The 27,362-nt window shown below is 46.7% G+C and overlaps 1 protein-coding gene across 1 annotated transcript; it reads left to right on the plus strand.

Annotated features, from left to right (window-relative positions):
* The first annotated feature begins 40 nt into the window (after positions 1-40).
* On the plus strand, positions 41-26,406 carry Emc1 (ER membrane protein complex subunit 1). Its single transcript, XM_090335701.1, has 23 exons — positions 41-181; positions 3,242-3,366; positions 5,713-5,778; positions 6,016-6,109; positions 6,830-6,958; positions 8,678-8,804; positions 9,600-9,749; positions 10,010-10,177; positions 10,588-10,659; positions 10,986-11,045; positions 13,550-13,672; positions 14,308-14,404; positions 14,664-14,786; positions 17,045-17,244; positions 17,406-17,555; positions 18,638-18,799; positions 19,625-19,744; positions 21,750-21,887; positions 22,795-22,968; positions 23,159-23,369; positions 24,255-24,339; positions 25,641-25,770; positions 25,905-26,406. Exons 1-23 carry the CDS (start codon positions 87-89, stop codon positions 26,082-26,084), a joined length of 2,979 nt encoding a protein of 992 aa, XP_090191827.1. The 5' UTR covers positions 41-86; the 3' UTR covers positions 26,085-26,406.
* The last annotated feature ends 956 nt before the right edge of the window (positions 26,407-27,362 follow it).

Below are 27,362 nucleotides of genomic sequence, written 5' to 3' on the forward strand. Positions count from 1 at the left end.
GTGTGAAGGCACCCCCCCCCCACTCCCCCTACGTCTCGAGGCCCGAGCGCGTCGGGCCGTCGGTGGGCGGAGCCTGCGGCTCCATCATGGCGGCGTCGGCGGCTTCCTGGTTGTGGCTGTGGGCTGCGCTGCTCGTCCCTGCAGCCGCGGTCTACGAAGACCAAGTGGGAAAGTTTGACTGGTGCGTACGAGTGGGGCGGCTCGGGAAGCGGGACGCGCGTGTCCCGTTCCAGGAGACGTTTCCGCGGGCGCAGGGTCGGCTGCAGCGTTGGTGCACCTGGCAGGGGGCAGGCGTGGGCTCCCCCCCCCCCCCAGTCCCACCAGCCTCCAGAACGGCGCTCGGGGAGGGCGGTGCAGAGCGCCGAGCCGGGCCCCGCGGCGAGACTGCGCAGGCTGCACGCCCGACGCCGAGCCCGTCATCCAGGCCTGTGACTCCCACGCCACCAGGCCCTGCCCGCTCGGTGGCTTCCCAGATGACTGTGGTCCCCAGGGAATTTTATTAAGCTGGTCAATAAGGGCTGTGTGTGTTAGGATCCCTGCAGGGCGTCTGCGGCCTCTGCCTTCATTCCCAGGGCAGCCGCTAGGATCGAGGTTTGTCTGACCCCCCGCCCCCCGCAGCTCTCATTATCTAGAGTTCCGTGCATTTATTTGCTCATCTTTTAATAAGGCCCTGCTGCCCAGCGTTGACCTGCTTGCCTTTGAATTTCCATTTCCTTGGTTAACTTGCCATTTTGTGCCTTGCTTGATTTATTTGTGAAATGGGATTATGAAGTGTTCAAGGAGGATGGGCACCTAAGGATGATGGAACGAATTCCCTTGAACACTTAACAGAGAGCCTAGCTTACGGAGTGAAATCTATGAATATTGACGGCTGTTTGAACTTTCATCTGTCAGGGCCTAACTCAGATTTCTCCTCTTTGGTGATGTCTTTTTCTCTCGTGTTGACATTTTCTCTCATGTTGAGTGCTGATGTGTGCCACACAGTGTGACTAATGTAGTGTAAGTAACTTCAGTTTTCTGAGGCAAGGTCTCACTATGAAGTCATCCAGGCTGTCCTTAAACTCAACATGCTTTTCAACCTCCTGAGTGCTGAGACATACATTCCATTGGTAGTGGTGTTTGCAAATGCTCCCAATATCATACATGTATATTCTACACAGTGGAAAATTGCAGTTTAGCAGAATATTAGGTCTGTGCAACTTTCAAACTGAAAAATAAATGGTAGAAAATATACCAAAATGTCCTGAGAGGGAGGGACCCTTAACCATATGCAAGGTGTGCACTTACTCATTCATGTGTATACCAGAACTCAGAGCTTGGACATCGTCCCTTTTTGCTCAAGGTTGGAGGTCTACCACTTGCGCTACAACTCCACTCTGGTTAATTGGAGATAGGAGTCTCATGGACTTTCCAGCCTGAGCTGGCTGGCTTTGTACTAAGATCTTTAGATCCCATCCTCCTAAGTAGTTGGGATTACAGGCATGAGTCCCTTCACCCCCACCCCCCTGTCTTCTTTTTTTGAGTCTCACTATGTTGTTCAGTTCTGCCTCAGCCTAATAGCTGGGTTTGATTCCTCAGTACCACATATATAGAAAAAGCTGGAAGTGGTGCTGTGGCTCAAGTGAAAGAGCTGTAGCCTTGAGAATGCCCAAAGACAGTACTTTAAAGACACCAGTCCGGGCTGGGAGTTTGGCCTAGTGGTAGAGTGCTTGCTTAGCATGCACGAAAACCCAGGTTCAATTCCTCAGTACCACATACATACAAAAAAGCCAGAAATGGTGCTGAGGCTCAAGTGGTAGAGCTCTAGCCTTGAGAAAGTCCAAGGACAGTGCTCAGGCCCTGAGCTCAAGCCCAGGACTGGCAAAAAAAAAAAAAAAAAAAAAAAAAAAGACACCAGTCCTTGGGCTGGGAGTTTGGCCTAGTGTTAGAGTGCTTGCCCAGCGTGAACGAAGACTCGGGTTTGAGTCCTCTGAACCATATATATAGAAAAAGCTGGAAGTGGTGCTGTGGTTCAGGTGGTAGGTCTCTGGCCTTGAGAAAACCCAAGGCAGTGCTCAGCCCTGAGCTTAAGCCCCAAGACTGCCAAAAGAAAGAAAGAAAGAAAGAAAGAAAGAAAGAAAGAAAGAAAGAAAGAAAGAAAGAAAGAAAGAGACTTCTTGGATTAGGACTCTTTCCTTTTGACCCAATTACAGTTTTATTTGTTTGGTTTCTTCTGGTAGACTAGGTTCACTTAAATGCAGTGTGGGCTTATGTATTTCCATCATGTCTGGGGATACAGTGTTCTTTATGTACAGAAAAAGTTATTTATTTTTTTTTTTTGCCAGTCCTGGGCTTGAGCTCAGGGCCTGAGCACTGTCCTTGGACTTTCTCAAGGCCAGAGCTTTACCACTTGAGCCTCAGCACCACTTCTGGCTTTTTTCTATGTATGTGGTACCAAGGAATCGAACCCGGGTCTTCATGCATGTTAGGCAAGCACTTTAACCACTAGGCCAAACTCCTGGCCCCAGAAAAAGTTATTTATAGTTAGCATGTAGTTGTAGGTGGTATTGCTCAATTGGTAGAACTCTAGCCATTGATCAAAAGTGTCAGGTACTAAGTACCCCCTCTCCCCTTGCTCCCTCATGGGGTTTGGATTCTGGGCCTGGTGCTGTCACCTAGCCCTTCAGCTCAAGGCTACTGCCCTACCTCTGGAGCCACAGCACTACTCCCAGTTTTCTAGTAGTTAATTGGAGTCTCCCAATCTTTGCCCTAGGACTGGCAAAAAGAGAGAGAGGGGGAGGGGGATGGACGGAAGGGCTGTAATGAACAAAATCCATACTAGTCTAGGAAGTTCTGTTGGATACTTTGTATTGTTTTTCTGGAGATGTTAGTGAAAGTGGACAGAGGGTAGGAAGATTTGACTTCTGTGCTGATCAGGACAGGGCCTGGGTGTCTCGAAGTTCCCAGTCCTGCTTCCATTGAATACAGAGCAGGTTGTAACTTTAGTGGATGTGGGCCAGGGGCTCTGAGGGAGGGTTACTTCTCTTAAGTAAGTATATATTTATATTTAATTGGAAAACTTGTTTCTTTGCTTTTGACTTTACTGCATGGAAATTTTGCATTTGGTCAGATGTCTTCAGTAATAGACATTCCTTTAGTGTGGCAAAGTAGTTGTGGTGGTGATCACCCAGGACTTGGTCTTTTTGCAAGCTTTTCATGCAGTGATTTCTTTGCCCCTTATGTCCCCTGCACTCTTCCACAGGAGACAGCAGTATGTTGGGAAACTCAAGTTTGCCTCCTTGGAATTTTCCCCTGGATCCAAGAAGTTGGTTGTGGCCACAGAGAAGAATGTGATTGCAGCCTTAAATTCTCGTACTGGAGAGATCTGTAAGTGAGCTAGCTGCATGGTCTGCGTGGTTTGGGGTGGGTATGTAATTCACTTAGCAGATACCATGGGAACACGTGAATGTGATACAGCTGTGTCACCACTGATCATAGTGAATCTGAGCAGCCAGTGGCTTGGCTTCCCTGCCTGGCTGCTTCCTGAAGTAGGGATATGTTGGCCAAAAGATGCCTTTTTTGTCCTCCCCCAACTGTGTATATATTTTTTCTTTCTTTTTTTTGGTACTGGGGATCAAACTCAGGACATTGCACTTGCTAGGTAAGTGCTTTGCCACTGAGCTATATATCCAAGCCCAAATGACTTCTTTTTTTTTTTTTTTTTTTGCCAGTCCTGGGCTTGAGTTCAGGACCTGAGCACTGTCCTTGGACTTTCCTCAACGCTAGTGTTCTACCCTGAGCCACCGCACCACTTCTGGCTTTTTCTATGTATGTAGTACCGAGGAATCGAACCTGGGTCTTTGTGCGTACTAGGCAAGCACTCTACCACTAAGCCAAACTCCCAGCCCATGACTTTCTTTTCTTTCTTTTTCTTTTCTTTTTTTTTTTGGTGGGTCATGGGCTTGAACTCTTGGGCCTGGGCACTGTCCCTGAGCTCTTCAGCTTAAGCCTACTTCCCTACCCCTTGAGCCACAGCCCCACTTCCCTGTTTTCTAGTGGTTAATTAGAGATAAGAATTTCACGGTCTATAGTGCCTAGGCTGGCTTTGAACTGTGATCCACAGATCTCAACCTCCTGAGTGGTGAGGATTACAGGCGTGAGCCATTACGCCCAGCCAAGAAGCCTTTCTTATTATGTTCTGTTACATCTTTTTCCAGGCTTGTCATCTTTGAATATTTACTATTTGTTTATTTATTTATATATGTATTTATTTGTGGGTCATGGGGCTTGACTCTGTCTGGGTGCTGTCCCTGAGTTCTTCAGTTCAAGGCTACCACTCTACCCCTGGGCCTAGGTGCTGTCCCTGAGCTCTTCAGCTCAAGGCTACCCTTGAGCCAAGTCCCACTTCCCTTTTTTTGGAGGTTAATTGGAGATAAGAGTCTCAGGTCCTTTTGTGCCTGGGCTGGCTTTGAACCTTGATCCTCAGATCTCAGCCTCCTGAATAGCTAGGGTTACAGGCGTGAGCCAATGAGCCACCATGCCTGACTCTTAATCTATATTTATATAATTGGTTTTCGCAGTTTATTTGCCTCGACCTGAATATCCTTAAATAAAGCACTGTCACAGAAACGATATTATTTCATAGTGAAGTCTTAGATGATGTTTCTTAAATTATCTCTGCTCACCGGATTGTTTGAGAAACTAAAGTGATGGAAGTAGCATTTGGAGTCAGTATTTTTCTTTTTCTTTTTTTTTTTTGCCAGTCCTGGGCTTGAGCTCAGGGCCTGAGCACTGTCCTTGAACTTTCTCAAGGCTAGAGCTCTACCACTTGAACCTCAGCACCACTTCCGGCTTTTCTATATATGTGGTACCAAGGAATCGAACCCAGGTCTTCATGCATGCTAGGCAAGCACTTTAACCACTAGGCCAAACTCCCGGCCCTGGAGTCAGTATTTTTCTTCTTTCTCTTTCTCTCTTTTTTTTCTTTCTTAATTTCTTTCTTTCTTAATTTCTCTTCCTCCCTTCTTCCCTCCCTCCCTCCCTCCTTCCTATCCTTCTTTCCTTCCTTCCTTTCTTCCTTCCTTCCTTCCTTCATTTCTTTCACCAGTCCTGGGGCTTGAACTCAGCCTGGGCACTGTCCCTGAGCTTCTTTTGTTCATCCCTGGTACTCTACCACTTGAGCCACAGCACCACGTCCAGCTTTTCCTGTGTATGAAGTACCAAGGAATTGAACCCAGGGCTTCGTGCATGCTAGGCAAGCACTCTATCACTAGGCCAATCTCTTTCTTTGCCTGCCTGCCTGCCTGCCTGCCTGCCTCCCTGCCTCCCTCCCTCCCTCCCTCCCTCCCTCCCTTCCTCCCTTCCTCTCTCTCTCTCTCTCTTTCTTTCTCTGTGAGTTATGGGGCTTGAACTCTAGGCCTGGGTGCTGTCCCTGAGTTCTTCAGCTCATGGCTATCACCCTACCCCTTGAGCCATAGCCCACTTCCTGTTTTCTAGTGATTAATTGGAGATAAGAATGTCTCACTTTTCAGTGCCTTGGCTGGCTTTGAACCTTGATCCTCAGATCTCAGCCTTCTGAATAGCTAGGATTATATGCATGAGCCACCGTGCTGGCTGGCCTCCTTTCTTAATGCTGGTGGATACCTCTGTGCAAACGAAGACCTCTTCAGCCCTCTACTAGGCCTCTTGGATCATGGTAATATCCACAAGATATTTATATTTCATCTCTTTCAGTGTGGCGCCATGTGGACAAAGGCACAGCAGAAGGGGCTGTGGATGCCATGCTGCTTCATGGACAGGGTAAGCAGAGGCTAGCAAGCTCTTTCTCTCATGGCATCTTGCCTTCCCCTGTTGCTTGGTTCCTTCGATTGTATAATGTCTGATGAGGAAAGGAGAAGGGATGCTTCTGGGATTGAGGAGCATATTCCCATTTAACATACGTTGGGTATATAAGTAGGTAGGGGCCATTGCTCAGGGACCTTAAAGGCTATAGAGCAAGTGTGGGAAATGGCTCCTTCCCCATCTTTCCTCTTCCAGATGCAATCACAGTGTCAAGTGGAGGTCGGATCATGCGTTCCTGGGAGACTAACATTGGGGGCTTGAACTGGGAGATAACCTTGGATAGTGGCAGGTAGGAAAAGATGCTGAATTTCATCATGGATGAGTAAAAGGCTTTGCTGGAGGGTAGAACTGCATAGACAGCACTTCTGGGCTGTTTGTCCTTTTTTCAGGGACCACTGGAGAGGCAAAGTGCATCAGACATCTTGATGCCCTTTGAGCTTGTGGGTCACCTGTGTTTAGAGCAGCATTTATTGGCTGCCCTTAGAGTCAGCTTTGTATGGAGATGCAGTGTTTATTCTTTTGTTTTTCCTGTCTTACAATAATGTGTGCTTGCCATGTTGTAGATATTTTAGTTTTTGTGTTTAGAAACACAAGGCTTGAATCATTGTCTTATCTTTGCAAAGTCTGTTGAAGCTATTTAAGTTCTTTGCATTAATGCACACATCTTACAATAGTAATTCATGGGTACATCCATGTGAATGTGGGACAGCTCTGTTGTCAGGTTCACATTCAGCTGGGGAGGTAGGCATTAGCTCAAGGACAGGTGTATAGTAAGCAGCAGGTTGGCCTGGCTGCTGTGAAGTCCCAGGAGAAGGAACAAACAACTGTTAGATTTGTGCAGAGTTCAGGGAAACAGTTTGATTGAGTGGTAGCAGTGTAGCCATTCATGCTGGTTAAGGACAGGCAGAGTCAGTATTAGCACCTAGCGTGTTTGACTTTAAAGCCTATTTGCTTCCCTACCAAGGACTGTCTGCTGTAGCCTGAGGTTCTCACCTGTATCTATGCTTAGTTTCCAGGCACTCGGGCTAGTGGGGCTGCAGGAGGCAGTACGCTATGTGGCTGTCCTGAAGAAGACTACTCTTGCCCTCCATCACCTCTCCAGTGGGCACCTGAAGTGGGTGGAGCATCTCCCTGAAAGGTAAGGCCATGGGTTGGTGAGCTGTCCCGCTCCCTGCAGCCCCTTTCTCCTTCAAGTCCTACAGCAGGGCTCTCATGTTGCTGTGTATGGTGTGGTACATTTGTGGATACTAGCCTAAGCACAAAGGCTGTGGCTCTGTGGTGGTCACCTGCAGAAGGTGGCCTTACTCAAGGGATTGGTGCCCTATGTTTTTGTAGGTGGGCCCAGTATTGCCCCCTCTTTTACTTAAAAGTTAGGAGTCTGGGGGCTGGGAGTTTGGCCTAATTGTAGAGTGCTTGCCTAGCATGCATGAAGATCTGGGTTCAATTCCTTTGTACCACCTACATAGAAAAAAGCCGGAAGTGGTGCTATGGCTCAAGTGGCAGAGCGCTAGCCTTGAGAAAACCCAAGACAGTGCTCAGGCCCTGAGTTCAAACCCCAGGAGTGGCAAACAAAAAAGGCAGGAGTCTGGTTTTATATGTACACCCAGTTCTTAATGACAAATAATTCAAATTAAGAACAAAAATGAGGCTGGTGGAGTTTTTTTGTTTTAGATTATGCAGCTAGGATTCATTTTATTTGAATCAATAATTTTTGGATCACTAGTTTAGAAGACATCATATAATCTTGTTCTTTTCAAAATTACAAACCAACAATAGCACATAATTACCACTGCTCAGAAATACATTGTTTTATTATTGTGTTTAAACAGCTCCTTTTGGGTACAAGTTAAAGAAACCTTGTAATCAAATGTTAGAGACAGATTAAAAGTCTGTAGATAGTATTTCTAATCTAAAAAGCTAATTATGAACATATGGCAGAATTTTGTTGTAATGCTTCAGAAACCTCAGTTGCACACAAATGTTTTTTGTTTTGTTTTGATTTAAGTTTCTGTACTGGTTTTCTTGTATTTATTTCTTCTGTTTGGAGTCAGGACCTCACACTTGTTCAGCTTGTTGCTTTACCTTTTGAATAAGTTGTATATTTGTATGTGTGAAGAGAAGGGGTAGGGTGGTATCTTGGTTTATACTTGATCACTCAAATGTAATAGTCCTAGAGAACTGTTTTTTTTTTTTCCCCTGCTCTTCCTTTTTTTTTCCCATCCCCTTGTCTCCCTCTCCAGGTACTGGGAAGCTAGTCTAGGACCGCATATGTGTTAGGCAAGCCAGTACCCCCTAGACTGAAAAATACATTTTGTTACACATGTGTGGAGAATCATTAAATTACTACCTACTGCCTTGAGGTGTAGGTAAAGTGCCCTTGTAAGAAGATGCTGTTAAAACTTGGGCCGGGAAGTTGGCCTAGTGATAGAGTGCTTGCCTAGCATGCACGAAGACCGGGTTCGATTCCTTGGTACCACATACATAGAAGAAAAAAAAAAAGCCAGAATGGTGCTGTGGCTCAAATGATCAAGCTTTAGTCTTGAGAAAGCCCAAGGATAGTGGGCTAGTGGGGTTTTAAGGTAGAACATTTATCTAGCATGGAAAGATCCTGGTTTAATCTCCAGCACTTAAAAAGAAGAAAAAAACCCAAAAAGCAAAACTCCACAGACAACTCCCCTACCAAAACAAACTAAAAAACAAAAGCAATATCTAAAATGTGGGATCCAAACAAAGCCTGTGTGGGCCTTGCCAATTTGTGACAGCTGGCTAAGGATTGGCAGCCTGACTTTGGAAGGTCCCTGGGGCTTGTTCCTGTCTAAGGACTAACACTTGTCCTGCTGTCTCCCGTCCCCCTTAGTGACAGCATCCACTACCAGATGGTGTATTCTTACGGCTCCGGGGTGGTGTGGGCCCTTGGCGTTGTTCCCTTCAGCCATGTGAACATTGTCAAGTTTAACGTGGAAGATGGAGAGATTGTCCAGCAGGTATGGAGGCCATATGACTTGAGGCACCTTGCGAGTGGAGAGTGGATTTGATGGGGATTTGAGTGGATTTGTTCTGGGGACCAGGGGACTTGGCTGGGCAGATGAAAAGGCATTCATGGTCTTTGATTCAGGTCACTTGCTGCTGCTCTGTCCTCACCTCCATGTCTGTAAAGTATGTGTTTGCATTTGGGGCTTTTCTGAGATGGTTAAAAATATTCAGCTCGGGGCCGGGAGTTTGGCCTAGTGGTAGAGTGCCTGCCTAGCATGCACGAAGACCCGGGTTTGATTCCTCGGTACCACATACATAGGAAAAAGCCAGAAGTGGTGCTGAGGCTCAAGTGGTAGAACTCTAGCCTTGAGAAATCCCAAGGACAGAGCTCAGTCCCTGAGCTCAAGCCCAGGACTGGCAAAAAAAAAAATAAATAAAATAAAAATAAATAAATAAATAAAATAAACTTAAAAAAAAAATACTCCGCTCTAGTCACTGCCTGTTAAATATCTTCTGAGATAATGCTGTAAGCAATGACAGGAAATGGCCTGAGACAAATGTAGTAGAGAACACTTGTCTAAAGCATCAGGTTGTCAACATATATTTCAAGGGGCCAGAGAGAAAATTCTGAGGGTTCTTCATCTGTGGAGGCTCTTGTGGGGGCTGGTGGCAGGCAGTGGGATTGGAAGAAGTCCTCTGGGACCAGCTCCACAGAGCCTTGGCGCTCAAGGGCTCTGTGGAATTCCAGCAGTGATTTTACTGATGAACTGAGAGGATGAGAAGGATCCTCCATGTCTTTATTGCAGGTCAGAGTTTCAACCCCATGGCTGCAGCATCTCACTGGAACCTGCGGTGTGGTGGATGAGGCTGTACTCGTGTGCCCTGACTTGAGCTCCCGTTCCCTCCAAACTCTAGCCCTGGAGACAGAATGGGAACTTCGGCAGATTCCCTTGCAGGTGAGAGGCACCAGCTGCCATAGGCATTGTCTGGGGACTTAGCTGAGGTGACATGATTCCCTGATGGGGTGAATTTCCAGGTGGTATTGTGGCTTCCTTCCTGAGCTGGGAGCCACAGGGTGAAGTTCACACCTTTGGGTGACATGGTATAAGGAAATGGTTAGTTATACCCGCTTGTAAAGTGGGGCAGGATCTAAGCCTGCGTGGGACAGCGGCTGGTTGGCCACTCTTTGTGATCCTCCTTTTCTTGTCTTCCTCAGTCTCTCAACTTAGAATTTGGAAATGGATTCCAACCCCGGGTCCTCCCCACCCAACCCAACCCAGTGGAGCCTTCTCGGGCCCAGTTCTTCCTTCAGGTGTCCCCGAGCCACTATGCTTTGCTGCATTACCACCATGGAGCTCTGAGTCTGCTCAAAAACTTTCCCCAGGTAAGCACAGGCACCTCGATACCTGAGAATTCAGGTGGGTGTAGTGAAGACAAGTTTGCTATGAGGCAGTGTCTCAGTTAAGCCTGAGACCCATGACTATCCTATAAGGGGTTGGAAAATGAGTGAGGTACTTTTTCTCCTTTGTGTTAATACAGGATCGTTAGTAAGTGCTGCCTTGCTGTGGGAAGGCAGAGCTGGCAGTCAGAGCCTCCCCATAGATAGCATCCAGCCCAGGGTTTAGGGTGACCTGTGAGTGTGCTGGAGGGAGGGAAGGGTTCTGTTAGATACACCTTGGGCCTCCCCCTCTGCTAAGTTGCTCAAAGTTGGGACTGCTTTGAACTCTGTAATGCTTGGGAACACTCCTGGTTAGGATACCCTTTTGGGAAGTGACACCTTGCTTTTTCCCCTAGACTGCCCTCGTGAGCTTTGCTACCACAGGGGAGAAGACGGTGGCTGCAGTCATGACCTGTCGGAATGAAGCAGTGAGTACTGAGAGTAAACACCAGCGCGTGGATTGTCTCTCCTTGTCTCTGCTGTGATCTCTGGCAGTCAGGAGTCTGGTCAGGTTGAATGCAGGCGAGGGAGGTTGCTGAGAGGTAACTTCTCTCTTCCTCTTCAGGAAGCAGACCCTTGCTCTTAGGTCCCAGTAATATGACTTTCTCCTGGGACTGTTTGTTAAGGGGTGCATGGGCTTGTGGGTAGAGATGAGAAATGAGAGTTGCTTTCCCCTAATGCTGAAAAATGAAAGCTTCATTTTGGTGACTGAAAGGGACTCTGGCTCAATTTCCTCCTGTCTCTCTTGTAATAGAAACCAAGCCATTCTGAAGATGGATCGATGGCGAGCTTTTCAGAGAAGTTCAGTACACAGGTAAAGTGGCATTGGGCAGTGTGCCAACCTGGGGCCATTGAGGAAGTTGGGAGTGGCTGAGGCTAGTAGGCTTCGTATAAGCTCTTGAGTACTATAAATTGAATGTGTTTGCTTTGGTCCTTTTTCATGGTTGATGATGAGGTAGAATCTCTGGCACTTGTTCTCAACCAGGTTCCAATGACTGGTAGAGCTGAGTAGTCTCCTTGCTGTACCATTAGGTGGCAGAGTAGGACCCTGGCTGGACTTGAGGCTTTGCTGTAGTTTTCTTTGCTTCCTGTTCTTGGTCACAGTCAAACCACTCTTTGTAAAGTCTCTGCCACAGTGTACCTTACAGCTTCCTTCTATGACAAGTATAGTAGTTGTTTACTTATTTATTTATGAGTATAAGGTACCTCTCTCTTTTTATTTTTATTTTTTTGCCAGTCCTGGGCTTGAGCTCAGCGCCTGAGCACTGTCCTTAGACTTTCTCAAGCTCTGCCACTTGAGCCTCAGCACCACTTCCGCCTTTTTTCTATGTATGTTGTGCCAAGGAATCGAACCCGGCTCTTCGTGTATGCTAGGCAAGCACTCTACCATTATACCAAACTCCTGGCCCTTTTTTTTTTTTTTTTGCCAGTCCTGGGCTTGAACTCAGGGTCTGAGCACTGTCGTTGGACTTTCTCAAGGCTTGAGCTCTACCACTTGAGCTACAGCACCATTTCTGGCTTTTTTTTTTCTATGTATGTGGAACTGAGGAATCGAACCTGGGTCTTTGTGCATGCTAGGCAAGCACTCTACCACTAGGCCAAACTCCCGGCCCCTTTTCTTCTTTTTTGGGTTGGTCATGGGTGCTTGAACTTTGGGCCTGGGCGTTGTCCCTGAGCTCTTCAGCTCAAGACTACCGACCTTCCAGTTTTCTAGTGGCTAATTGGAGATAAGAGTACCATGGACTATAGTGCCTGGGCTGGCTTTGAACCATGATCTTCAGATCTCAGCCTCCTGAGTAGCTAGGATTGTAGGCATGAGCCACTGCGCTTGGTTTTTTCTTTGATTGTTATTTTTCTTTGGATGCATTTTCTCTCTAGTCTGAATTTTTTTTTTTTTTGGTCCAAGATGGGGACTTGAACTTATGATTTACTTTTTTGCTCATTGGCTGGTACTTTCCTACCTGAGCCATGTCTCCAATCTCTAGTCTGAATTCTTTTTGTTGGTAATGGGGCTTGAACTCAGGGCCTGGGCACTGTCCCTGAGCTCTTTTTGCTCAAGGTTAGGTTTGCATGCTACCACTTTGAGCCACAGTGGCATTTCTATTTTTTGAGTGGTTAATTAGAGATGAGTCTTATGCCTTGGCTGGCTTCAAACAGTGAGCCTCAGATCTCAGCTTCCTGAGTGGCTAGGATTATAGGTGTGAGCCACTGACAGTTGGCCTGTCTGAATTCTCTTTCTTTCTTTCTTTCTTTCTTTCTTTCTTTCTTTCTTTCTTTCTTTCTTTCTTTCTTTCTTCCTTCCTTCCTTCCTTCCTTCCTTCCTTCCTTCCTTCCTTCCTTTCTTTTTTTTTGCCAGTCCTGGGGCTTGAACTCAGGGACTGAACACTGTCCTTGAGCTTTTCTCAAGACTAGCACCCTGCCACTTGAGCTACAGCACCACTTCCAGCTTTTTTTTTTTCTGTGTATGTGGTACTGAGGAATCGATCCCAGGGCTTTGTGCATGCTAGGTGAGCACTCCACCACTAGCCCAAACTCTCAGCTTCCTGAATTCTTTTTTAGGATGTTTCTTCCCCCCTTGGACTTACTTATTTATTTGTTTGTTTGTTTGTTTGTTTGTTGGTGCTGGTACTAGGGCTTGAACTTGAGGACTTGTGCTCTTGCTATCCTTTTTCTTTTTTTTTTTCTTTTTTTTTTTTTTTGCCAGTCCTGGACTTGAGCTCAGGGCCTGAGCACTCTCCTTGGACTTTCTCAAGGCTAGAGCTCTACCACTTGAGCCTCAGCACCACTTCTGGCTTTTTTCTATGTATGTGGTACCGAGGAATCGAACCCGGGTCTTCATGCATGCTAGGCAAGCATTTTAACCACTAGGCCAAACTCCCGGCCCCTTGCTCCTTTTTCTATTCAAAGCTGTTGTTTGACCACTTGAGCCCACACACCTCTATTTTGAGCTTTTTGCTTTTTATTTGGAGATGAGAGTTTCTTAGATTTGTCTGTCCAGGGTGGTTTCAAACCTCAACCTCTTGAGTTTGCAAGATGACAGATATGAGTCACTGGCACTTGGCAAGGAAGATCCTTTTTTTTTTTTGGTGCAATCCTGGGGCTTGACCTCAGGGCCTGAGCACTGTTCCTGAGGTTCTTTGCTCAAGGCTAACACTCTGCCACTTGAGCCATAGCACCATATCTGGCCTTTTCTGTGTATGTAGTACTGAGGAATAGAACCCAAGGCTTTGTGCATGCTGGGTAAGAACTCTATCACTAAGCCACATTCCCTGCCTGAGGGAGATCCTTTTTAATTGACCTACTTGTTTGTATCTCTAGGACTCACTGATGTGCTTCAACCAGACCTACACTATTAACCTCTACTTAGTGGAGACCGGTCGGCGCCTCCTGGACACCACCATTTCCTTCAGCCTAGAACAGAATGGCACCCGGCCTGAGAAGGTGAGCCACAGCCTCTGCCTTTAGGCTCCATCCTGCAGGCATGCCAGTGTGGGGCCAGTCTGCAGCCATGGGCTGAGTGTGGATGTGAGTGCTTGTTCTTCTAGCCCTCAGACTGATCATCTGTAAGAGCAGAGGCAGGTGTTATGCTCAGCTGCCTCTTTTCAGCCTTCAGCTTGTATGCTGTTGCTGCAACTGTCTCAGTAGTGGTTGTTACTGACCTGGTTTACAATGGTGTTTAGTACCCAGTCCATAGCTGCATACCTAGTAAGACATGTTGCATGTGTTCAGACAGGCTGTTTGAAACCCTAGCTGCACTTGTTATTTTCCCTGGTATCCCATGGGACCTGGCTTCTTCATCTCTGAAATGGAAGTCCAATCCTGGCCTACTTACTCTGTGCTTGGATGAATGATGTCTGTCCACATACGGAAGTCCTTCATGGACAGGTCCAAGGACCCAGGACCATTACCCTGCTGACTCCCAGGATCATACCTTATTGGTGGTATCTAGGTAGTAGCTGTATTGTTTAGATATCACTTAGTGCCAGAGTCTGGACCTCAGACCTGTCCTGACATTTGTGTCTGGGATGTGGCACTCCCCAAGGCATCTGAATTTTCACTGACTGCTTGGCTTCCAGCTGTACATCCAGGTATTCTTGAAGAAGGATGACTCAGTGGGCTACCGGGCTCTGATACAGACACAGGACCACCTGCTGCTTTTCCTGCAGCAGCTTGGTAAGTGCCTCAGCCAGCCCTCTGTGGCCAGCTTGCCCAGGAGTTTCAGTCAGGTTGGTAACTGGTCAAAAATCACAGACGTGTACCTTGAGCATTTTCCCCAGAGCCACCTATCCTGCTGTTCAGTAATGCCTTAGCATTCCAGGGTAAGTTTAGAACTTTCGTCACTTAATGTCTTCATTCTAGCCCCTTGTTCTGTCTGCTGAGTCTCCAGAGGGCTAGGGAGGCAAGCTGAGTTCTTGTCAACTGTTTCCTATAGCAGGGAAGGTGGTGCTGTGGAGCCGTGAGGAGTCCCTGGCTGAAGTGGTGTGCCTGGAGATGGTGGACTTGCCCCTTACTGGGGCACAAGCTGAGCTGGAAGGAGAATTTGGCAAGAAGGCAGGTATGAACGAAGGGGTGGGCAGCAGGGTGGCTGCTGAAGGGGCTGTTGCTGGGCTAGTCTTGTTGCTGGTGCCCCTGGCTTCCAGAGGAGCTCCATGGCCTGTTTGCATTGTGTTTGTGGCTCTGTGGTGTGCACATTCAGTCTTTCCATGAGAGAGCCTCCATGGGAAGATCCGGAGGCACAAAAATTTTCATTTAGGGAAGTGGTGCTGTGGCTCAAAGTGGTAAAGGGCTAGGCTTAAACAAAAAAAGCTCAGAGAGGGCTGGGAGCATGGCCTAGTGGTAAGAGTGCTTGCCTAGCATTCACAAAGCCCTGGGTTCAATTCCTTGGTACCACATACACAGAAAAAGACAGAAGTGGTTTTGTGGCTCAAGTGGTAGAGCACTAGCTTTGAGAAAGCCCAAGCCCAAGGATAGTACTCAGGCCCTGAGTTCAAACCCCAGGACTGGCAAAAAAAGAAAGGGAAAAAAAAAAAAAAGCTCAGAGACAGTACTCAGGCCCCGAATTCAAGCCCCACAACCACTACCATTGTTACCAAGAACAATACTATCATTGGTGGCTCATGCCTGTAATCCTAGCTACTCAGGAGGCTGAGATCTGAGGATGGCAGTTTGAAGCCAGGCCAGGAAGAAGTCCATGAGACTCTCATTTTCAGTTAACCACCAGAAAACTGGAAGTGGTTCTGTGACTCAAAGTGGTAGAACATTAGCCTTGAGCAAAAAAACTCAGGATAGTGCCTGGGCCCTGAGGTTAAGCCCCACAATTGACCAAAAACAAAAACCAACAGAAACCACCACCAAGAAAAAACTTCACTTAAATGCCAGGCACTGTCCACACATTATCCCCATGTACCTGGAGATCATAAATGTGGAGATAGCCTAGTAGCTAGCCTTGTGAACTTCATTATTCTGTGTCAGCCCTCCCTAGACTGTGTGTGCTCTCTCCCCATTCCCCACCCAGCCACTTATCCTTAAGGGTAGTTGTTAAGGGCCTACTCTGGGCAAGGCACCCCACTGGGAGGCACACATTTTCTTAAGCTGAGAATTAATTTGACTTTACTATTTGTTTCTGCTGCCTGGATCCAGCAATTCAAGGTAAATCCTGCTGTTTGCTGCTTTGTTGCTTGTTGCCTGCCCACATGGCTAGCTTTGGGTTGTTTATTTCTCCTGACTTGCATCAGTGAGGTACACACGTTTGTGGACTACTCTGCTTGTGCCCTGTCCCTTCTGCCCCTCACCTCCCTACCTTGAGTTGTGGTGGATGGAAAACAGATGAGCAAAAGCGCTGCTCTAGTGAGTATCTCCTGGGCTTGACACTGAGCTAAAGAAATCATATGTCGGTCATATGATCTAGTCTTTGCACTAGCCTCTGGGCTACCAGCCATTTTGTAAATGAAGAATCAAAGCACAAAGGGTAAGTACATTTCCCAGAATCTTTGTGAGGACTTGAGCTGATTTTCTTTTGCGGGATACTGGTTCTGAGACTTAAACTGAGGGCTTGGATGTTGTCCCTGAGCATTTTTGCTCAAGGCTACACCCTACCTATGGAGTCTCACAGACTTTCCTGCCTGGCCTGGCTTTAAACTATGATCCTCAGATCTCAGCCTTCTGAGTAGCTATGATTACAGTCCTGGGCCATGAAACTGAGTTTTAATCCAGGCCTGCCAGACTCCAAGACCCTGATGTTGACCATGTTATTTTGCACCTGTCACTAAATCTCTGGTAGTAGAATGGGAAGAGTGGTGGTGTCAGGGAGAGAGAGGGAATGGTGGCTCTGGAAATGGGCTGCTGGAAGCCTGTTAGGAGTCAGTGAAACAGACAGCCTTTATGAATGCAGCAGTGGGAAATGGAAGCACTGTTCCTGGTCCATACACCTGCACCTTGTGCCCCTACATTTGCACTTCTCTAGCTTTGTTGGCACTCCTATACTTTCCCCTAGCTGACCTAGATGCAGGCTGTGGTGGAGACATTCACAGCATGGCTGTATCCTGCATGGCTGGTTCTTGATCACTTAGTTCCTTATTATAAGTTTCTAGGTATATCATGTTCTAAGAGCAAGCAAGGTAAGGCGGTTTGGGGAAGCTTGTGCATGGCTGAACCTGAGTGTGAGACTATGAGCATGAGATATAGATGCCCTTTGGCTTATAGGCTAGAGTGTGACTTGAAGGCTTAGCAGGAGAAGGAGAGGTCTCTTTCTGGGAAAAGCACAAACTTTGCTGGACACTTGGTCTGACCATGTATGCCTTTTTCTGTTTCTAGATGGTTTGCTGGGGATGTTCCTGAAGCGCCTCTCGTCTCAGTTTATCCTGCTGCAGGCATGGACCGCCCACCTTTGGAAAATGTTCTATGATGCTCGAAAGCCCCGAAGTCAGATCAAGAACGAGATCAACATTGATACTTTGGCCAGAGATGAGTTCAATCTGCAGAAGATGATGGTGATGGTGACAGCCTCAGGCAAGGTGAGGGAACCAGCCCCAGATACCAACCTTCTGGAGTTCAGAGGTTGGGAAATAAAATAATTTGTTAGGTAGGGGACAGTACTGCTTCCAGTTTGCAAGGATAGAATCAGTTCTTTGGGTTTTCTTTCTAGTTGTGAGCCAAGCATTTGTGTATCTTGCAGCTTTTTGGCATTGAGAGCAGCTCTGGCACTATCCTGTGGAAACAGTATCTACCTAATGTGAAGCCAGACTCCTCCTTTAAGCTGATGGTCCAGAGAACGACTGCCCATTTCCCTCACCCCCCTCAGTGCACTCTGCTGGTAAAGGACAAGGTGAGTCCAAGAGGTGGGGCCCTTTTGGAGTTTTGCAATTTAAGTTTCTTCCAGTCCTTCGTGAATCTGAGTCCAAGAAAAAAAGAATTCAGGGTGGGAAACTATCCAGCTCTAATACAGAATTGACTGGAAAATGAGTCAGAGGCTGTTGGTAGCTGAGTGTTTACTGTAAGGACAGAGAAGAGCTTGGTATGTCTGCCTCTCTAAATTAGGATGGACTTTTCTTTTTTGGGTCCATCTTGACACTTCTATGATGAGGGAATTTGGCATATGGCAATTGGTGTATGACTTTTTTTTTTTTTGCCCGTCACTTCTGGGGCTTGAACTCAGGGCCTGGGTGCTGTCCTGAGCTTCTTTTGCTCAAGGCTCGCACTCTACCACTTGAGCCACAGTGCCACTTCTGGTTTTTTCTGTTTATGTGGTACTGAGGAATGGAACGCAGGGTTTCATACAGGGTAGGTAAGCACTCTACTACTAGGCCACATTCCCAGACCCTGGTATATGACCTTTTTTTTTTGGTCGGTCGTGGGACTTGAACTCTGAGCCTGGCTGTTGTCCCTGAGCTCTTCAGCTCAAGGCTACAGCCCTACACCTGAGCCACAGAGCCACTTCTGGTTTTCTGGTGATTTAATTGGAGATAAGAGTCTCATGGATTTTTTTAGTGTCTGGGCTGGCTTTGAACCATGATCCTCAGATCTCAGCCTCTTGAGTAGCTAGGATTATAGGCATGAGCCACTGTGTCTGGCTTATATAACTTTTTAGTTTTTGCTGGTGCTAGAAATAAAACCCAGGGCCTCATATATACTAGACAGACTCTCTACCACTAAGCTGTACACCTAGCTCAGGTTTTGACCTTTGATTCCTTTTGTAGAATGTTTAATTCTTGATGGTTTAGGGGCAGAGGCAATTTGACATTTTTTCTTTGCATGTTTGCCAGGGGATCATCTGAATAAGTTATTTATGTTAGAACTTACTTTCCATAAAGAGGGCAAAGAACTGAACTCTCAGTATACCAGATTTATCTGTATGACTGACTTGTGTTCTTCCAATGTTGGAGTCTGACAGTTTGCCACCCATTTTAGGAAACAGGAATGAGTTCTTTGTATGTCTTCAATCCTATTTTTGGCAAGTGGAGTCAGGTGGCTCCCCCAGTGTTGAAGCGCCCAGTCTTGCAGTCCTTGCTTCTCCCAGTCATGGACCAGGACTATGCCAAGGTGTTGCTGTTGATAGATGATGAATACAAGGTACTGTCTAAAGCAGGGTGGAGACATTCAAGTGCAGCCCAGTGCTGGATGGGTGGTTGGACACAGGTGGCGGGTTAGAGATGGAGTACCATCTAGAGTCATTGCCTGTTAATTTCAGGGCATCTTCAGAGACATAGCTGCTATTCCTGTACTTGTGAACACTAAGCTTAAGACCTAGACAGAGTTTAATAGACTCTGGTTCCATTAAGATTGCTGCTTTAAAGCTGGGCACTGGTAGCTCATACCTGTAATCCTAGGTTCTCAGGAGGCTGAGATCTGAGAATTGTAGTTCAAAGCCAGTTCAGGCAGGAAAGTCTGTGAGACTTATCTCCAGTTAGTCTCTAGAAAACTGGAAGTAGAGCTATGGCTCAAAGTGGTTGAATGCTAATCTTTTTTTTGGTTGGTTGTGGGACTTGAACTCTGGGCCTGGGCATTGTTCCTGAGCTCTTCAGTTCTAGGCTACTGCTCTAGTTCTAGGCCACAGTGCCACTTCCAGTTTTCTGGTGATTAATTGGAGATAAGAGTCTCATGGACTTCTTATCGCCCAGGCTGGCTTTGAACCGTGATCCTCACATCTAAGCTTCCTGGGTAGCTAGGATTACAGGCGTGAGCCACTGTGCCCAGCTTGAGTTCTAGACTTGAGCAAAAAAGCTCAAGGATAGCCCCCAGGTCATGAGTTCAAGCCCCATGACTGAAAAAACATAAACAAAAGATTGCTATTTTCTGCTTCAGGATCTCTTTGTTGGAGAAGCAGTAACAGGTGGTGGGAAAAAGAGCCTGAGACTCTTGAACTCTCCTTTAATGCTTTTTGTGGGCCATTTCAAGGTCACAGCTTTCCCAGCGACTCGGAATGTCTTACGACAGCTACATGAGCTGGCCCCTTCCATCTTCTTCTACTTGGTGGATTCAGAGCAGGGACGGCTCAGTGGATATCGGCTTCGAAAGGTAAGGAGGTGGTGCTCCAGCAGGATTCTGCAGGCTGTGAATCTTTCCCAATGTAATTTGACTAAGAGGCCAGTCAGGCCACTCCTCTGGTGATACACTCTGACTGGCCTGCTCTGTGCCTGCTTCAGAGTTGATTGTTCATGCTGGTGGGGAAGCTGCTGTGGGCAGAGGTGGCTCTGGATACCACTGTTCAGACAGTAAACGGTGGGCCATCTCTCTGCCCTTCTGCTCTTGTGCACCTCATTCTACATCCTCTTTTTTTTTTTTTTTTTTAAACCAGTCATGAGCCTTGAACTCAGGCTGGGCACTGTTCTTGGACACATTTTGCTCAAGACTAGTGCTTTGCCACTTGAGCCACAGTGCCACTTCTGGCTTTTTCCGTGTATGTGGTATACCAAGGAATTGAACCCAGGGCTTTGTGCATGCTAGGTGAGCACTCTACCACTAGGCGATGCTCCCCAGCCTCTACATCCTCTTTCTGTATTGCAGGCTGTGTAGGGGAGGAGAGGTATGAATAGTTGCTGAATAGTGACTGTAAGTTAATACAAAGATGATATTATTGACCAGCTTGCCGCAGCATGTGCTTTGAATTTCAGTTCTAGAAATATGGTCACTTTTCTCTGCTTCTGACATGCTTGTGCCTTAGCCTTGTTAGCAGGGCTGTGTAGAAGGAGTACATACTTACCAGGGAGCCTTCCATTGCTGTCCTGTGATTCCTATAGACAAGCTCATAGAAAGCTTGAGATTTTGAACCCAGCTGAGTGGTTTGTAGTCTAGCCTTATTACTGCACTGGGGCTTGAATATAAGGCCCTTAGATTTTTTAGTCAAGGCTGGTACTCTACCAGTTGAGTTACAGTTCTACTTGTGGGTTTTTGCTGGTTACTTGGAGGTAAGACTCAGGAATTTTTCTGTCCAGGCTGGCTTTGAGCCACAATCTTCAGATCTCAGCCTCCTGAGTAGCTAGGATTATAGCCATGAGACACCAGTGCTGAGCCTATCCCTTCCTGTGTGCCTGGAACGTGTTATGTCCCTAGCTTCTGTTTCTCTGTCTTAAGAATAAGATGATAGTGGTGTTCATCCTGTAGGATTACTGTGTTAGTACATGTGAAACAAAATGATGCCTGACACATAGCAAATGCCAAAAATTGTCATTGTTTTGAAAGTGCAAGGCCTTCCCTGTTATTTTTTTTTAGTAGCTAACTTTCAAAATAAATGGCATAGGAACATAGTTGCCCTAAAAACAACACTGTATGTTTTCCTGCTTTTTCCTTTATAAAACTTGTTTTTATTGGGGCTGGGAATGTGGCTTAGTGATAGAGTGCTTGCCTATTATATGTGAAGCCCTGGGTTTGATTCCTTAGTACCACATAAGTAGAAAATGCCAGAAGGGTGCTGTGGCTCAAGAGGTAACAGAGAAGTTCAGGGACAGAGCCCAGGCCCTGAATTCAAGCTCCAGTACTTGCAAAATAAATAGGTAGATACACAGACAGACAGATAGATAAATAGTTGAGGGTTACAATTCCATAAATCAGGCCCTAAGTATAATGCTTCTTGGTCAGTGTCACCCCTTCCATTGTTCTCCCCCATTTACTTCCTTCCTTCCTTCCTTCCTTGCTTCCTCTTTTGCCAGTCTTGGGACTTGCACTCAGGGCCTGGGCAGTGTTCTTGAGCTTTTTCAATGCTAGAATTCAACCATTTGAACCACAGCACTATTTCCAGCTTTTTCTGTTCATGAGGTACCAGGGAAGAGAAGCCAGGGTTTTGTGCATGCTAGGAAAGCACTCTACTTGTAGGCCACACTCCTGGCCTTAATATCTTTCGTAAAGTGAGAGTTCAAAACTTCTTTGTAAGCAGATCGTTATTAGCATAGTTCAAGGGGTTCTGATCTTCTGATCTTACTCCTTCCAGTACAAAGGCCTCTGAGACTAAAGGAGTACTTATCAGCTATCATTGTCTTAGGCCTGTACATTTATTGTGCTCATAAGCGCTTTTGACCTGATCTAGGATCTTACTACTGAACTGAGCTGGGAGCTGACCATTCCTCCAGAAGTACAGCGGATCGTCAAGGTGAAAGGGAAACGCAGCAGCGAGCACGTCCATTCCCAGGGCCGGGTGATGGGCGACCGCAGTGTGCTCTATAAGGTATAGTACAGCCGTGGAGCTTGGTACATACATGGCCTTGCACAGGGTACTTAATCCCTCAGAGCCTTCATTTATTGTCTGTGAAGTGAGAATGATAATATGTGTGTGTGTGTGTGTGTGTGTGTGTGTGTGTGTGTGTGTGTTATACTAGAGAAGCACTTTACTACTTCCTGTCCCGGACTCTTCTTAAGGCTCTTGTGATGGTCATGTGAAATACTTCGTTCACCAGTGCTTTGCATATGGTAAAACTACCTGATGGTTTTTATCTTGTGTTTTTTTTGGTTGGTCATGGGGCATGAACTCAGGGCCTAGGTGCTGTCCCTGAGTTTTTGTGCTCCAGGCTCTACCACCTTGAGCCATAGCTCCACTTATTTTCTGGTAGTTAATTGAAGATAAGATTCTCACTGACTTTCCTGTCTGGGCTGGCTTTGAACTGTGGTCCTCAGATCTTAGCATCTTGAGTAGTTAGGATTATAGGATTGAACCACCAGCATCCAGCTTTTGATTTGAAAAGGGGGCACTAAAATGAAGAAATGAGCCAGGAATGCTGCCAGTGGAGCCTTCTAGACAGGTAAAACTTAGGGAAAATTGCCAAGGCCTGAGCCATGCTTGGTGTGTTCTGTCACAGAGACAGTAAATGGAAGGGAACCTTCTAGAACCTGAGATGTTTCTCCTCTGCTCTAGCTTAGCAGATTATAGGTAGCAGTGACCACTTCACAGTGCCATTGAGTGATTAAGGGCACAGGTACCTCACATGGCCCCCAGTTCCCAGAAGCCACAGACCAGCTGCAGGGTTGAGGAAGTTTTATAGGATGCTTCCAGTTCCTCTGCCAGGCTGGTGTGCTCACAACACAGCCAAGTGGATGATGTGTCATCCTGATTTTAAAGAGCTTTTCTCCCTCCTCAGAGCCTGAACCCCAACCTGCTGGCTGTGGTGACAGAGAGCACGGATGTTCACCACGAGCGCACGTTCATCGGCATCTTCCTCATCGATGGCGTCACGGGGCGCATCATCCACTCCTCCGTGCAGAGGAAAGCCAAAGGCCCCGTTCAGATCGTGCACTCAGAGAACTGGGTGGTGGTAAGGAGTCTTACCAGGAGCAGGAGACAGCTCAGGATGTCTTCCTGTACCTGAAACCCTTTCCAGAAACCCCTTTGGTACTTTGTGTTTCCTTAGGATCCCAACCTCCCTGGATGGCAGCATGAGTTCTGGTTAGGGGTGGTGAGACTCAGGAATCAGACTGTCTAGGTTTGCCTCCCTCTCCCTGCAGTACCAATATTGGAACACCAAGGCTCGGCGCAATGAGTTTACCGCCCTGGAGCTCTATGAGGGCACTGAACAATACAATGCCACCGCCTTCAGCTCCCTGGATCGTCCCCAGCTGCCCCAGGTCCTCCAGCAGTCCTATATCTTCCCTTCCTCCATCAGTGCCATGGAAGCCACCATCACTGAACGGGGCATCACCAGCCGACACCTGCTCAGTGAGGATTGGGAGGAGGCCTCTGGCTTGGGGGACAGTGGTGGGGAGGACTGCCTGCAGAGTTGTTTGACCACCCGCACAGGAAAGTGCCTGTTTCACAGGCAAAGTTTCTTTAGGTTTGTTTACTGTACAGATGCCCAGTTCACATTTAGTCCTCATTTCTGGTGAATGTCTTTCCCGGAAGTTTTCACTAGTTTGGAAAATGTACTTGGGATATTCTCAACATAATCTGTGCTGACTTGGGCCCAAACTGGTGTGCTCTCATCCTGTCCAGTCTAGTGACTCTCAACTTTGGTAGGCACCAGCCATTTCTGTTTGATTGTCAAATAAGAGGAAGCCAGCCCTCTTGGCAGCTTGTGGACTTGGATCATCATTACTGAAACTGGTGCTGTCTAATACTGCTTGTGCTTCTCCCTGCTAGGCTGCCTACCACAGCAGTGCATACCAGCCTATGCTTACTGGGTGATATTACTGCATGGAAGGACAGGGATGAGATTCATGACCTTCCATACTCTCTTTAATACCCATGGCTTGCTTCTGGAACTGAATTTTCTGGTAATTTAGGGTGGTCTGACCTGTGGAGAAACCAACATCTTGAAGAGTCAGGACAGTTCTATTCACGCCTGTGCCTATTACTGGATTACAGTTTTTAGCTTTCTTAGGGAAGCTGATTGACCCTTTTAAATTTATTTTTGGTAGTACTATGGTTAGAACTCAGGGCCTTGCACTTGCCAGATTGGTGGTGTACTGCTGAGCCATGCTTCTAGCCCTGTTTTGGCTTTAATGTTGTATTTTAAATTTCTGTGGTAATAATTTTCTGGTAATATGAATACAATAGCATGATGGGATTGCATATGTGTGAATACTCATTTTTTTCCCCCTGCAGTTGGGCTGCCTTCTGGAGCAATTCTTTCCCTTCCTAAAGCCTTGCTAGATCCTCGGCGCCCAGAAATCCCAACAGAACAAAGCAGGTAAGACCCTGTGTTCAGTGCTAAAGGCTCTGACTGTAAGAACTTGACCTTATTGATTAACCTTGATCTTCAGTTGGCCATAGTTGTGGTTTGCTGGGATGTGAGCCAGTCCAACAAAGAACTCTGCCCTCCTGGCGCTTACGTTCTTTGGAAATTAACAGTAAATCAGTTACAAGTAAAACTTGCAGGGGTGGGTACTTGGAAAGGTGGGGGGAGGAGATACAGAGGCTACAAAGGGTGTGGTGGGGAATGTGAGTAGGAAACTTTAGATGGGTATCTGGGGGAAGTCCCTGTGGAAAGGTGACTTGTGAGCCAGGCGTAATCCTAGCTATTCAGGAGCCTGAGATCTGAGGACTGCAGTTCAAAGCCAGCCTGGGTACTAAAGACTAAAGACTGAGAGACTCCTATCTCCTTTTAACCATTAGAAAAACCTAACCATTAGAAAACTGGAAGTGGCCTGTGGTTCAAGGGGTAGGGTATAGCCTTGAGACTTTGTTGAGCTCTGTGACTATGCCCAGGCCCAGGGGTAGGGCAGTAGCCTTGAGCTGAAGAGCTCAGAGACAGTGGCCAGGCTCAGAATTCCAGTCCCATGACTAGGAAAAAAAAAAAAGAAAGAAAGGTGACTTGTGAGTGAAAACCTGAAGGAATGAAGGGACTCAGCATGTGCTGTTGGAGGGAGAACAGTCCAGGCAGGGAAGCCTCAGAAATCCTGCGATCAGATTGGTGTGGCAGCCAGTAATGTGTTCACTATCAGCAGTGACTTGTAGTATCTATGCACCATCTCTGTTTTTCCTCATCTTCAACCTGAAGTCTCTTCATTAGGGGTGTGAACAAGTGTGGACAGTGGGATGGTGGAGTGAAGAAGGACCAGAGGAGTGTACCTCAGCACTATATGGGAGATGGTGAAGCTTGGGAGATGTGGGAGGATATTTGGGTTTTTGGAGATGCAGGACTGAGGCACTCTCGAGAATAGCAGGAAGTTGGGTGAGTTGCTCCGCATGTGGGTTTGAAAATGCCTGATTTTCCTCTAGTGTGCAATGCTGGTCAGCTGTGTTGTAGAGTTGTTTTATTTCAAGGTTTAGAACAAGGCAAGTATCCAGAGTTCAGCCTTACTCCTCCCAATAACTGTTCTTCCTGCATTCAGATGCCAAGTGTTTAATCACCTAATACAAGTAGATCTGAGGTTAGATATGTAGCGTAGAGCCCTTGCAGTTGTGGAGCCATTGCAGGACTTGGGAATGGCCGCCAGGAGATCTCCTTATGAGACTTCTCAGTGTCCTGTCCTGGCTGGTGTTTTGCAGAGAGGAGAACCTGATTCCATATTCTCCAGACGTACAGATCCATGCAGAGCGATTCATCAACTATAACCAGACAGTTTCTCGAATGCGCGGTATCTACACAGCTCCCTCAGGCCTGGAGTCTACTTGTCTGGTAAGTAGAGGCCATACAGCTGCTCTTGGGTTTCACTCCTGGGATACAGTTGGGATCCTATTTCCTTCCTTACCCAAGTTTGAGGTTGCAGAGGTTCACTGCTATTGTTTTCAAATGCTGTTTCTGTCTTCCAGGTAGTAGCTTACGGCCTGGATATTTACCAAACTCGAGTCTACCCCTCCAAACAGTTTGATGTCCTGAAGGATGACTATGACTATGTGCTCATCAGCAGTGTCCTCTTTGGCCTGGTTTTTGCCACAATGATCACAAAGAGGCTGGCACAGGTTAAACTGCTCAATCGCGCCTGGCGGTAAAGGCCCTGATTTGTGCCAGAGTGGACAGGCATAGAGGGAGTTACCTAAGCAGCCACATTGGTTTGGTGAAGTTTGGCAGAGGTTTGTGTGTATTGGATTCTTCTCTCAGAGGTGTAATAAGGTCTATCTTCATGTGGAATTGGACACCTTTTGTGGACACACATGGTGTTCACACTACTACTCAGCTGAGGTATTCCAATAACTCTCCCTGAAAGCAGCTGTTTGGGTTTCTTTACTCACTAGGAATATTCCCTGTGCCCTTAACTCCCCCTATGAACTCCCAACTGATCTCTCTCTCCCTCCCTCTCCCTCTCCCTCCCTCCCTCCCTCCCTCCCTCCCTCCCTCCCTCCCTCTCTCTCTCTCTCTCTCTCTCTCTCTCTCTTTCGTGTCAGTACTGGGACTTGGACTCAGGGCCTTATACTCTCACTTGGTCTTTTTACTTAAGGCTAGTGCTCTACCACACCTTGAGTTTGAGCCACAGCTCCACTTGTAGTCTTTTGCTAGTTAATTGGAAGATGAGAGTCTCAGACTTTCCTGCCTAGGCTAGGTTCAACTTTAATCCTCAGATCTCAGCCTCCTGAGTAGGTAGGATTATAAGAGTAAGCCGCCAGGGCTTACCAGATTTCTCTATTAGAGTAGGTTTTTGTTTTTCCTCTGTGTTCCCTGTCTTGTAGAAATTTTCACTTCCCCCTGCCTTTGCTTCAGTTTGGCCAACTCCAAGTCATATGCCTTTGCTGCACCTTGATGGTGGAGACTAGGCTACATCCACAGCGGGGTTCAGGGACTGATCCAACCTCTCCTGGCTTCCCTCAATATGATGTAGATGGAAGAAGCTATACATGGTGTCACAGTTTTAACTAAGCCTCCACTTTCATGCTGACGTTCATTAGGTTGGGTCTCCCAGTCTTTATTTGTCCAAACCAAATCTATACAGCTTCTTAGTTTAGTGATCATTGCCTGTGCCAGTCTACTGAGCTGGGTTAGAGCAGAGTCTGACCTCTGATTGAGATTTCAAGAGAAGAGAGATAACGTTATAAGCTCTCATTTCACCAATAGGCTGGTCTACTCATCTTACAACCTGAGTAGAAAACCCTGTCTAAGAATCCTATTATTTATTTTTAGCTTAGTTTTTTTAAAAATAATTTTTGGGTATGGTATTTGAATCCAGAGCCTCTCATATGTCAAGCATGCAGGGTCACAAAGCTGTACTCCCATGCTAGTTTTTAGAGATAAATGTACATGTGGGTCAATATATTTCTTTGGAAATTAACATTTTA

The sequence above is a fragment of the Megascapheus bottae genome, chromosome 6 (genome assembly GCF_031878675.1).
Source record: "Megascapheus bottae isolate mThoBot1 chromosome 6, mThoBot2.hap1, whole genome shotgun sequence".
In the NCBI taxonomy this organism is placed as follows: domain Eukaryota; kingdom Metazoa; phylum Chordata; class Mammalia; order Rodentia; family Geomyidae; genus Megascapheus; species Megascapheus bottae.